The following is a 13553-nucleotide window of genomic DNA, read 5'->3' on the forward strand; positions in this document are numbered from 1 at the left end:
GTGTTGGCAACCCGGCACAAAGGAAATCTGTTCCTGTACAGCTGAGCACAGGGGAGTCTGCCAAGAATTCGACTCCTAGCAACACCAGCTGTGTGAGTAAGAGAGGGGGAAACTCCTTGCCCGAGAGAGACCCGGGATCCCCATGGAAAGAAGGGCAGGGGGAGATGAGCAGAAACCAGCACATGCTATTAGTGTCAACGGCCCTTTCATTTTATCTAAGCATTATGAGGCAAATGTTAGTGGTGGTGTGTGGCCTGAATAACTGGGCTGTGCGTTCAGGAGTTCCATGTGGGCTTGAGGGAAGGAACCTTTCTCTCCACCTATGCTCTGTTGCTAGGACTGCAGCAATGTGTGCTCCAACAGAGTCCCTGTCATCCGTATTGACAAATAAACCCTGCACTGTAAATCCCTTTGGACCTGTGCTCTGCCGCTGCACACAGTGGTTGGTTTCTGCACCCTGTGTGGGGGCTCCCAATCCTACTTCCCCCCCTGCATACAGCAAAACTGCATTGGTTCCCTGTGGTCAGGGCCCTCCTACTAAACTCCAAATGGAAATCTCATCACTCTTGGATGCACTGCTATTTTGGGGAGGTAGGGAGAATTTCATGCTGCAAGTGGTGTTTTTTGGTTTTTGGGTCGGGGGGTATGCAACAGATGACGATGGGCGGGCCATTAACCAGGTCATTAATTGGTCAATGTTTGCCTTGTATCTCAGTTCTTCTCATTGTTACATAAAGGGAAAGAATGTATGTGATGGAGACATATGTGCAATAGTTTGACTGCTTAAAAAAAACCCTAGAGACTCATCTTTCACGGCATTAATGATTCCAGAACTGTTTTCAAATAGCTAAAATAGCCTGTAAAAGCTGATTGGAAGCTGAAAACAAAATTATACCTGAAGCAATTTGTGGTAGAGTGAGTGCCCTCTTGGGGTTAAGGCTCTGACCTGGGACTCAGGAGATGTGGGTTCAATGCCCAGCGCTACCACAGATACTCGGTGTGACCTTGGCAAGTTATTTTCCATCTGTGCCCCTCATTTCCCCATCTATAATACAGCAATAATGCTGACCTTTCTCCCACATTTTATCAATCTTGTCTAATTACATTGTGAGCTCTTGGGGTAGAGACTAGTGTTTTGCACTGTGTTTGTACAGCACCTAGCACAATGGGGCCCTGACCTCAACTGGAATACAAAAAATAATATATCTAACTCATCTCATGACATACACATTTTTAAGTGCTACCATTTTTATTGGAGAAAGGAAACACTGACTTTTTAGACAGTATCGGTGGCACACAGCGAATCAACTTGCAAATAATTACACAAACAGTAGTAACAACCACAAAGTCCTGTTGCATAAAAAGACTGCGAAAAAACCAGCATCCTACCTAGTTTCTGTAACACAAGAGTCAGATTGCTCGCCTTAGGGTAGCCAAATGTCAGTAGTGCCTCACTGTTATGTACACTTTGGCAGAAAATTTCCATTTGCTGGCCAGCGTAACGAGAGTTAACTGTGTACGTGACTGATGTTTCTCCAGCCATAATTTGCACACGTCTCCCTTGAGTGGAATTTAATCTTTGAAGGGATACAACCATCTGATAAAAGATATGTATAAGTACTGAAAACAGACATTCAAAAACAATATCCTGGCCTGTTCCTTTTCAGAGAAGGACAGCAGAAGGAAAAGTTACTTTTATCTATAATTGTTACTAAAATTGACCCATAAATAGCAGAGCTTTAACCCATTCATTCGTTATTGATTAACATTTCTAGTATCAAATAGATCCATTGGAATGAACTGCCATTTAACTTAAGTTTAATCAACTGTAGGAATCAATTTTATGTCACATATTGCTTAAGTTACACCTTATCCCATAAAAAGATGAAAATATAACTAAGATTATACAATAAACCCTTGACGTGTGCGCACACAAAGTTTAGAAGACAGAAGGATTTTTCTCTTAATTCCATGAGGGGATATTTATGGAAATATTTCCCTGTGAAGTACACAATTACCATAAAATCATGGGTGCTGTGTCTCACTGAGCAATGCAATGCTCTGAAAATCTATTTCTTCAGGACTTGCATTGCATTTTAAATTCCTGATCATCATATATGCTATACTATCAATGATCAAAATGGAACAGACTGGTTCACAAACCAGAAAATTCATCCTTAAGGCTCATATTTTGGCCTTACTTAGATTGTAAACTTTTGGGGGCAGATACCATCTTTACGTTGTGTGTGTGCACAGTGCCTAGCACAGCAGGGTTCTGGTCCATGACTGGAGCTCCTTGGTGCTTCTAGATTACAAATAATAAATAATAATTCATCAAATTATTTTAAAATGAAAAATACCTGGATTGATGCTGAGACTCCAAGTTGTGTCAGCCATGGCCAATTGTGCTGGAAATTCCCAGTCAAGTCAGTTCTTGCCTCAGTCTTTTGGATTTGTCCTCCCAGAACCATCAGGCAAGAACCATAGAGTGTTTTGATACTGAAACTCTTGCTATCTTTCAGGTCAATGGTAGCCTGTGCGTGATAATATCAACAATATGAAAAAGGGTGAGTTTACAAAAGTTAGAGCTCTCATTAGTCAGGATTCCTTTTTCAGTTCAGGATGGATCTTTGAGATGAGGTATAAAAGAGACATCCCAGGAGCTTGTGGGTCATTAAGGATCACATGACACTTTTAGAAAGGGAAAGTTAACTTTGGTGTTTAGCAACAAATTCCAATTTGGGTAATTACATTCTGGTTACCTCAGTGTTCCCAGCCTCCATCATGTCCAGACAGTTTGTTTCTTCTCCCCTTGTTTTTCTGTTCAGTATTGTTAAACACATGGTGCCCTGTTTCTCTGTTTGCTCTCAGGTGCAATTCAAGTAGTATTGACATTGATTTATAAAGCCCTAGCAGGTTTGGGCCCTGATACTTGAGAGTTTGCCTCTCTCCTTGTGCATCAACACAACAGGGGAATTCAGCTCACACATCCTCATTCTTAGTCACTGATTGCCCAGGTGCTGGCATAGTGGTGGGCTCTTGGTTCTGGAATTTATTTTCTCCCTGACAGAGCCCAAATCTCGGGGTGTAAGGCAAAGCCAGTCTTGCCTGAGGTGGCCCCTTCACTTCCCTTGTTCCTTTCAGCTTAATTAATAGAATCAGCATTGAAACCGTGCATTGATGTTTATCCAAACATTTCTGTATTGCTTTGCAAATGTCTGTGCATGTGCCCATAGACCTACTGTATGAAAGAAACTTTAAAAAATAAATAAGGAAATAAATTTCTCCTGCATTTTCAATTCCATCAGCTGTTCTCTCTTCCCATCCTAAAATGCTGTGTTGCTACATGCTGTTAAACAAGTTGTGTTTCAACCCAGAGTTGGCCTTAATATGGAGATGAATCCTTCTGTATAATGGGTGATGCGCTTTGAGAGGAAAGGCATTATGTACATGTCATATTACTAAATAGAAGCATATTACCATAGTGAGGCCAGGACAGCTAATTGCAATTATTGCTCATTAATTAGTACATTATGAATTTTTTAAAAGCATAAGGTGTGATGTTTACAAACAGAAAAATAAATTCTATTTTCCAGAGACATAGTGTATTATAAATGAACAGCATACCTTTCATTTGTCTGTCTAGTTTAAAAAGCCAGTAGTACCAGACAAACTTTTACTGGGTGTCTGCGATGATCGAGCTACTATTGGGAGGAAGCATTAAACTGTTTTCAGCTTCTGCTTCCTACCCCATAAACAGGGCATGTGGTTCTCTCCATTTACTTCCAAACCCTCTGAGGGAACCTGGTGTTCTGCAAATAAATGTCAAGCTTCAAAGCCACGTTTCCCAAGTATTTATGTGGCACGCTCTCCTCCCGTCAGGCCGCTTTACTGCAGAAGAGTAGTTGGAGATATTTCAAAAGCCGCACATTTTTTTCATCTCTCTCCAATTTAACCCAGACATTTATTCGTAAGCTTTTACCCTAACCTCTTCCATGCAGCTATGGTGTTAATCGGCAGCTGGTGCCATTTCATGGGTCTCTATCTCACGAAGGTTCTCAAGTTTTTTAATTCATTAGTTCATTTCAGCTACATATTGTTGAAACGGAAGAGCCCAAAACCATATGAATAAAACCCTGTCCAGTTCTATATATTGCATTGCTGAAGTGGCTCACGGCATGTTGATAACCTGGGGACTGTGCTCACACCTTGCCAGTGTGCTGCATGGGGCGGTACATGACTCCTTGGATTAGATTGTCCTGCTGCACCATTATCTCAGGTGGTGTGTGTGCACAGGAGCAGCAGCAGGTGCGGGGCATGTGAGGGAGAAACCTAAATGCTGACAGTTTTAAAAGAGGAAGCAGGGCAGGCTGCTTCAGTTTTTCACAGAAAGGGAAAAAATAAAGACAAGTGCAAAGTGCTTCACTTAGGAAGGAAACATCAGATGCACAACTGCCAAATGAGGAATAACTGAGTAGGTGGTAGTACTGCTGAAAAGGGATCTGCGGGTTGTAGTGGATCACAAATTAAATATGAGTCAACAATGTGATGAAGTGGCAAAAAAGTCAAACATCATTCTGGGGTGTATGGACAGGACTGTTGTATGTAAGACACAGTAGGAAATTGTCCTCTTCTACTCAGCACTGGTGAGGCCTCAGCTGGAGTACTGTGTCCAGTTCTGGACACCACACTTTAGGAAAGATGTGAACAAATTGGGGAGAGTCCATAGGAGAGCAACCAAAATGATAAAAGTTTTAGAAAACCTGACCTATGAGAAAAGGTTAGAAAACCTGGGTATGTTTAGTCTTCAGAAGACAAGATTTAGGAGAGATCAAATAACAGTCTTCCAATATGCTAAGGGCTGTTATAAAGAGGACTGTGATCAATTGTTCTCCATGTCCACTGAAGGCTGGGCAAGAAGTAATGGGCTTAATGTGCAGGAGATTTAGGTTAGCTATTGGGAAAATCTTCCAACTATAAGGGTAGTTAAGCTTTGGACTAGGCCTCCAAGGGAGGTTGTTAAGAACAGGTTGGACAAACACTTGTCACGGATGGTCTAGGTTTACTTGGTCCTGCCTCAGAGCAAGCAGCTGGACTATACAACCTCCCAAGGTCCCTGCTAGCTCCACATTTCTGTGATTCTATGAAAAGGAAAGTGGAGGCCATCAAGTGTTATTCTTGACACCAGGAGGAGAATCTCTTCCATTTTTTGAAGGTAAGTATTACGCGCGTTCACTTTCCTTCTGTTTAGTAATACATGTTTGACTTGTTCCAAGCAGGCTAATTCGCCATGATGGAACTATGCAGGAGCCATGCTTGTAGGTGAATCTCTGGATTCAGGTCAAGAGTGTGACCGTTGTCCAGAAACAGCTGGTCCAAGCAGCAAGGGAAAGCTTGAGGGGCGCATATTGCCATGCATAGCAGGTAAGGGTACCATGCCTGTTTGGGTTACGTCGGGACTATCAGGATGACTTTGGCCTTGTCTATACATATCTTGTGTATCACACGTGAAATTAGGGGAATCGGGGGGAATGTGTACATGAGTTGTGCATCCCATGTGATGAGGAAGGTGTCCCCCAGTGATCATGGTCTCATTCCCGCTCTCGAGCAGAACATTGTGCATTTGTGGTTTGTTGGGGATGCAAACAAGTCAATGAGGGGAGTGCTCCACTGGTGAAATATGGATTGCAGGACTTCCCTGTTCATTTCCCATTCATGGTCCAGAGAGAAGTACCTGCTCAGCATGTCCGCCGTCAAATTCTGACAGCTGGAACAGTAGGAGACCGAAATGTTTATGTTGTGGTGTATGCACCAGTTCCACAGTTTCATGGCTTCGGTGCATAGTGAGTGTGATTGAACACCCCCTTGACGAATGATGCAAAACATACAGGCAATGTTGTTGATCATTATGCAGACTGATTCGTTCCTTATGTGTGGTAGAAAATGTCTGCAGGCATTGCGTACCGCACATAACTCTAGTAAATTGATGTGCAAATGAGACTCCACAGGAGACCATTTGCCTTTAGCCATGTGTTGATGCATGTGGGCTCCCTAGCTATCAGCAAAGCGTCCGTCATGATTACTACTGATGGAGGTTCCTGTTGGACCAGGATGCCCAGGCATACATTTTCTGGTCTTGTCCACCAGTGTAGAGAGTCCAAGACATAGGGTGGTATTGTAAGTTGTTTGTATAGGTTGTGCTTGCTGCGTATGTATACCGAGCTCAACCAGCGCTGTAGGCAGCGCATATGTAGTCTTGCATGTCGTACCACAAACGTTGTGACTGCCATGTGTCCTAACAGTTGTAGGACAGTACGAGCCGGTATTTGGAGACTTACTCTGACCTCCGAGATGAGGTTTGTCAGCGTTAGGAATCTGTTCAGAGGTAGGGATGCCTTGGCCTCTATGGCATTTAGATGTGCCCAGATCAACAGTTGTTGAACAGGGATTAGAGTAGTTTTTCATTCATTTATCTGTAGTCCTAGATCCCTGAATAGTTTGATCGTCATCTGGACTGTGTCCAGTGCTTCTTGTTGAGATGGAGCTTTGAGAAGGCGATCATCCAAGTATGGGAAGAACATTATCCCTTGTTTGCGTATATGTGCTCCTACTGCTGCTAGAGTTTTGGAGAAGACACTTGGCGCAGTGGACAGGCTGAATGGTAATACTCTGTACTGGAAGTGGTCATGTCCTACTGTGAATGGCAGGAATTTCCTGTGAGCGGGGTGTTTGGTAATATGGAAATAAGCATCTTGGAGGTTGAGGGCAGAAAACCAGTCAACCTTTTGCAGCGCTGGAATGATCATGCCCAGTGTGAACACCTTGAACTTGTTGAGTGCAAATGAACTTGTTGAGCTTCCTGAGGTCCAAGATAGGTCTCCACCCTCCATTCTTCTTCTGGGTCAAAAAGTAGTAGGAGTAGTACCGCTTCCGCTTGTATTACAAAGTACCCGTTCTATGGCCCCTAGTTGTAGAAGATGATTGACATCTTATCGTAACAGGTGCTTGTGAGAAGGGTCCCTGAAGAGAGACAGGGAAGGTGGTTGGGAGGTAAAAGGGATCGTACTATCTCCAACACCCATTGGTCTGCGCTTATTGATGCCCAGATATGGTAAAATGAGTGAAAGCAATGACCAAAACATCGGGATGGATAGGGTAAGCGCTGCCTGGTGAGAGAGATCTCTCAAATCCAGGACCAAAACTTCTAAATTGTGGCTTGGGCAGAGATTGAGATTGAGGTGCTCTCCGTCGCTGCAACTGTTGGTGTTGTCATTGGTTCTTGTATTGCCGCTTTTGTTGTCGGATAGAAAGGGAATCTCTGGTTCTCTGATAAGGTTGGTATCGTCTTCTCTTCACAGGTGGAATATAGATTCCCCAGAGTGTGAAGGATGGCTCAAGAATCCTTGTCTGTCTTGGTCAAGAACAACTTCTCTCGGTCAAAGGGCAGGTCTTCGACCTTGGTTTGGAGTTCTTTGGGAATGCCTGGTGCATCACTACAGTCATGGCCATGATTATGGCTGCCATGTCAATTAGTCAAGGACTCTTGGAGGACTGTGCAAGTGACAAGTTGGCCCTCGTTTAGAATGGCCTTGCATTGTGCTTGTTGCTCTTCTGGAAACTCCTCAGTGAAAGAGCTCAGTTTCCCATAGTTATAATTGTATTTTGCTAACAGAGCACAATAATTGGTGACTCTGAATTGTAATGTCGCTGAGGAGTAAACTTTTTATCCAAAGAAGTTGAGCCTCTTGTATTCCTTATCTTGTGGGGCTGATCAAAACTGTTGTTGTTTGCCTGGTTGATTAGCGACGTCAAACATGAAGGAGTTGGGAGGCAGGTGGGAGAAGAGGAAGTTCACCCCTTTGGTGGGGTCTTAATACTAGTTCGTATCCGCCCTTTTGCATATCGGCAGAATCGAAGCCGGGGTCTGCCAAATTGTCTCTGCCGGTTCCAGAATCGCATAATTGATGGGCAGAGTGATCTTGGAAGTAGAGGAAGGTTGTAGAATTTGTACCAGTTTTTGCTGGTTTGTCTGAACTTCCTCCAATGGGTTATCCTGGCTTTGGGTGATCCACCTAAACAATTCCTGGAACTGTTTGAAGTCATCTGCCAAGGTCAGCGGTGGTGGCATGATTGCTTCATCCGAGGAGGAGGAGAAATTGTGAGCAGGAGATGTAACTTCCTGATCTGTGCCTGTTTCAGTGTCATCCCCAATGTCCTGAGCCTCCTTTGGCTGCGGGGTGGAGGACGCGGGATTAGACCTCAGCTCACCTCTATGAGCCGTGGGTGACCTGGAGTGGGGGCCCCGGTAAGCTCATCAGGGTTCCCAATATGCCCATTGCATTGGAAAGGCCATCGGTGGGTACATCCACAGCACTCTGTACCACGGTTGAGCCATCTGGATGTAATGGTATTTGTGCCCCATATGGCTCTAGGATGGTCTTTGTTCGGTCGTTGATGATGAGTGGTGTGGTGAAAAGGTACCTGTCCCCTGCACATGATCATAGAATCATAGAATATCAGGGTTGGAAGGGACCTCAGGAGGTCATCTAGTCCAACCCCCTGCTCAAAGCAGGACCAATCCCAAACTAAATCATCCCACACAGGGCTTTGTCAAGCCTGACTTTAAAAACCTTTAAGGAAGAAGATTCCACCACCTCCTAGGTAACCCATTCCAGTGCTTCACCACCCTCTTAGTCAAAAAGTTTTTCCTAATATCAAACCTAAACCTCCCCCACTGCAACTTGAGACCATTACTCCTTGTCTTGTCATCTGGTACCACTGAGAACAGTCTAGATTCATCCTCTTTGGAACCTGCTTTTAGGTAGTTGAAAGCAGCTATCAAATCCCCCCTCATTCTTCTCTTCTGCAGACTAAATAATCCCAGTTCCCTCAGCCTCTCCTCATAACTCATGTGCTCCAGACCCCTAATCATTTTTGTTGCCCTCCGCTGGACTCTTTCCAATTTTTCCACATCCTTCTTGTAGTGTGGGGCCCAAAACTGGACACTGTACTCCAGACGTGGCCTCACCAATGCCGAATAGAGGGGAATGATCACGTCCCTCGATCTGCTGGCAATGCTCCTACGTATACAGCCCAAAATACTGTTAGCTTTCTTGGCAACAAAGGCACACTGTTGACTTATATCCAGCTTCTCGTCCACTGTAACTCCTAGATCCTTTTCTGCAGAACTGCTGCCTAGCCACTCAGTCCGTAGTCTGTAGCAGTGCATGGGATTCTTCTGTCCTACGTGCAGGACTCTGCACTTGTACTTGTTGAACCTCATCAAATTTCTTTTGGCCCAATTCTATAATTTGTCTAAGTCCCTCTGTATCCTCCAGTGTATCTACCACTCCTCCCAGTTTAGTGTCATCTGCAAACTTGCTGATGGTACAATCCATGCCATTCTCCAGATCATTAATGAAGATATTGAACAAAACCGGCCCCAGGACCGACCCTTGGGGTACTCCGCTTGATACCAGCTGCCAACTAGACAGCCATTGATCACTACCCGTTGAGCCTAGCCAGCTTTCTTTTTACCTTATAGTCCATTCATCCAACCCTTACTTCTTTAACTTGCTTGCAAGAATACTGTGGGAGACCTTATAAAAAGCATTGCTAAAGACAAGGAATAACACGTCCACTGCTTTCCCCTCATCCACAGAGCCAGTTATCTCGTCATAGAAGGCAATTAAGTTAGTCAGGCATGACTTGCCCTTGGTGAATCCATGCTGACTGTTCCTGATCACTTTTCTCTCCTCTAAGTGTTTAAAAATTGATTCCTTGAGGACCTGCTCCATGATTTTTCCACGGACTGAGGTGAGGTTGACTGGCCTGTAGTTCCTCGGATCCTCCTCCTTCACTTTTTAAAAGATGGGCACTACATTAGCCTTTTTCCAGTCATCCGAGACCTCCCCCAATCGCCATGAGTTTTCAAAGATAATGGCCAATGGCTCTGCAATCACATCTGCCAACTCCTTTAGCACCCTCGGATGCAGCGCATCCGACCCCATGAACTTGTGCTTGTCCAGCTTTTCTACATAGTCCTGAACCACTTCTTTCTCCACAGAGGGCTGGTCACCTCCTCCCCATATTGTGCTGCCCAGTGCAGTAGTCTGGGAGCTGACCTTGTTCATGAAGATAGAGGCAAAAAAAGCATTGAGTACATTAGTTTTTTCTACATCCTCTGTCACTAGGTTGCCTCCCCCATTCAGTAGGGGGCCCACATTTTCCCTGACCACCTTCTTGTTGCTAACATACCTGAAGAAACCCTTCTTGTTACCCTTAACATCCCTTGCTAGCTGCAACTCCAAGTGTGATTTGGCCTTCCTGATTTCACTCTTGCATGCCTGAGCAATATTTTTATACTCCTCCCTGGTCATTTGTCCAATCTTCCACTTTTTGTAAGCTTCTTTTTTGTGTTTAAGATCAGCAAGGATTTTACTGTTAAGCCAAGCTGGTCGTCTGCCATATTTCCTGTTCTTTCTACACATCAGGATTGTTTGTTCCTGCAGCCTCAATAAGGATTCTTTAAAATACAGCCTTCCCTTTCATGTTATTCTCCCAGGGGATCCTGCCCATCAGTTCCCTGAGGGCATCAAAGTCTGCTTTTCTGAAGTCCAGGGTCCATATTCTGCTGCTCTCCTTTCTTCCTTGTGTCAGAATCCTGAACTCAACCATCTCATGGTCACTGCCTCCCAGATTCCCATCCACTTTTGCTTCCCCTACTAATTCTTCCCTGTTGGTGAGCAGCAGGTCAAGAAGAGCTCTGCCCCTAGTTGTTCCTTCAGCACTTGCACCAGGAAATTGGATGATCATCATACTCTTCACGAGACAAATGTAAAACTACCTGAGAAGTCTGGGGATCCCCGCTATAATTTTCAGGGAACCCTTGGTACTGAGCAAAGGGGACTGTGGTGCTGAAGAGATAGCCAAGGCTCTCTGTTGCAGCAGATTCTGTGGCATTTCAGGTGGCGGTACCATCGGTGCCAATGGGGGTGCTCTTGTCAGTGACTACATCGGTGCCATCAGGTGTTGTGGCAATTTAATCGTGTGGCTGGTTCTGATTTGGCTTTCTCTACTGGTGCCAACTGCGATGTTGGTGCCAGAGGAGGAGGCATGTTGCCGGAGGAGACACTTTGTACCAAGTCCCTCACCGGTGAGGAGGCATGTCTTCATCTGTGCCTCCATGCCATGGAGGAGGCATGTCTTCATCTGTGCCTCAACTCCATCTCCTTCGCTCGGGTCTTGGCTGTGCCAGAGGTACCTGGAGCATCATAGGTGCTCACTCAAGCATGTGTCGGCATCGAGGGTATTAACCTGGCAGGAGACCGCCGTTGTTTCTGCGGTGCTCTCTGCGGAGAGGTCTGTGCCCTCTTCCTTGGTCTTTTAGAGGAAGGCATGTCTCCTGTCCCTGAGGGGGGTGTGCCTGGAGAGGTGGTCCGCGGGTCCATCTCAGGTTGGAGAGATTTCTTCCTCAAGGTCATTTTGAGGTGGAGATCCCAGTCGCGCCAGGCTCTCGCCTTCAGGTCGCTACAGTGGACACATTTTTGTGGTATACGCACCTCCCCGAGACATCTTACACACAATGAGTGCCCGTCAGAAATGGGCATTGCTTCACGGCAGGAGCTGCATCACTTAAAGCCTGGGGAGCCAGGCATCTCCGACGGTTAACTGATGGTGCGGGGAAACTACGGGGAGGGTAAATTTGGGAGAAGTAAAATAAAAAAAATTTTAAACACTAACTATAACTTTCTAACTCATTAACTAACTATTTAAACTACTATTTCTAAAGGTATGGGAAGAGTGGTGAACACTGCCCCAGAGCTCTGTCTTCAGCCAAGGATGGTTGAGAAGGAACTGGAGGGGTCAGGTCATGTGAATGCTAGACGCAGCACCAGCAGCACCACAAGATATCTACCATGCACGCACGACACTGCTACCGTAAATCTCCGATTGACGGTGCCGGGTCGCACTGACACCGGAAGTGGAGCACCTACAGGGACAGCACTCAAAGAAGCAGCAACAGATGTATAATTTGCCCATTATGGCATGACATGCAAAACCCAAGTGTTCGGCCATGTTTCACACAGTCAACTGGCTTGTGTCACACCCTGGCAGGTTTGAAGATTGCGAAGTATATTTGTATACAGACTACAAATGTCCTAGTACATTAAGTGTCACAACCGGTACAACATATAACAGTTAAAACTTTGTGATCAGTGCTGGGACTACAACATGTGTGCTCATGAGTTAGTGTCCGAGTGTGGGAAATATCAAAAGGCTCAAAATTAGGTTTTGGAGGACAGGAACAATAGCTGTTCTCTAGGACAGATGGATTAAAGGCAGAGAAGGTTCTCAAGAGCAGCACGGCAGCTGTCTGGGGCAGAAACTAAGGAAGGAACAGTAGCCTGGGAGTGATTATGGAAATAGAAAGGGAAGGTGAGTTGGTGGGATGGAGAGAAAGAGATCAGCTCAGATGCTTTAATATGCAGGCAGGAAAAAGCCAAGAAGTTACCAAACGTAAGATTAAGCAGCTAAAATATTGGGAACAATCTATGCTACCTGCAGCTACTGGGGCCTATTTGTTTGTGGTACCAAATTGCTACTCATGCTAATTTAATGTAGTCGAACTGAGACGTTAAATAAAGCAGTATTGTACAGCTGCTCTGAAATTTCCAGTGTTGTTGTTTCCTCCAGAAGGGATAATACAGTAATAAAAACATAAGAAGGAGAGAACAAGAGCAGTACATCAAGATGGAGAAGCATTCCATCATGTTCTATCAATAATGAGTCCTATTTTTTTTCATATGTCATAGGTGCTGCACACAGTAACATCTACATTCCTCCTTTCTTTGCCATTACAGTTCTGTTGTGTTCCTTTTGCTTCCCTCATAGCCTGGTTATTGTCTGGATGTGTGCCACTTTGTTACCATACAAACCAAAGGACAACATACCTGCAACTCAATCCTGTCTTCTACTCTCAGTGCCTTCAGTGCCTCTATGTTATGTGTGAGCTTGTAGTTAATAGACACATGGTCCAGCTTCCGAATAAAGCTCAATTCTTCTGTAATCTGTTTTGTCAGCACAAAATATGTTATCACTTGTATGTAGTGCATCTCCAGTATAGACTGCATAGTGACCAATCATAACTATCATTTCTACTGCATTAGGGAAAACATTTCATAATGGAGATCATAACACTTGTTTATGTTATAAATAGAATGTGGGTTTTGTCATATTTATTGTTTTTCTAAAAACTGGAGGGAATGTAATAGTGATGGCACAAAGAAAAGACTCTTAGAAAATGAACAGTTTTGCTACACCTTTGGAGATGGGCATCCTGGATCATTCCTGACATCAAATACATTGTTATCAGAGAAAGTGCAGTTTGAAAGATTGAAAAAAATGTATTGGGGACTGGGTGACCCAGGAGGTTAGGGCCCGATCCAGCACTCATTGAAGTCTATGAGAATCTTTCCATAAATGTAAAGGACATTGGTTTGGGGGCCCTACGCCCGATTTAAAGCCCACTAGAGTCAATGGAAAAACTCCCA

The 13553-nt window shown here is 44.6% G+C and overlaps 1 protein-coding gene across 1 annotated transcript in view; it reads right to left on the minus strand.

Moving 5' to 3' along the window:
• Nucleotides 1-13553, minus strand: part of LOC101945417 (uncharacterized) — a 185677-nt gene that overhangs the window by 45210 nt on the left and 126914 nt on the right. Inside the window, exons 48-50 of the mRNA XM_042861623.2 lie at nt 12954-13070; nt 2361-2534; nt 1390-1597 (exon numbers count right to left, since the gene is read on the minus strand). Of these exons, the coding sequence (XP_042717557.2) occupies nt 1390-1597; nt 2361-2534; nt 12954-13070 (499 nt within the window). The remainder of the gene's footprint in view (nt 1-1389; nt 1598-2360; nt 2535-12953; nt 13071-13553) is intronic.

This window comes from Chrysemys picta, chromosome 10 (assembly GCF_011386835.1).
Source record: "Chrysemys picta bellii isolate R12L10 chromosome 10, ASM1138683v2, whole genome shotgun sequence".
Taxonomy (NCBI): Eukaryota; Metazoa; Chordata; order Testudines; family Emydidae; genus Chrysemys; species Chrysemys picta.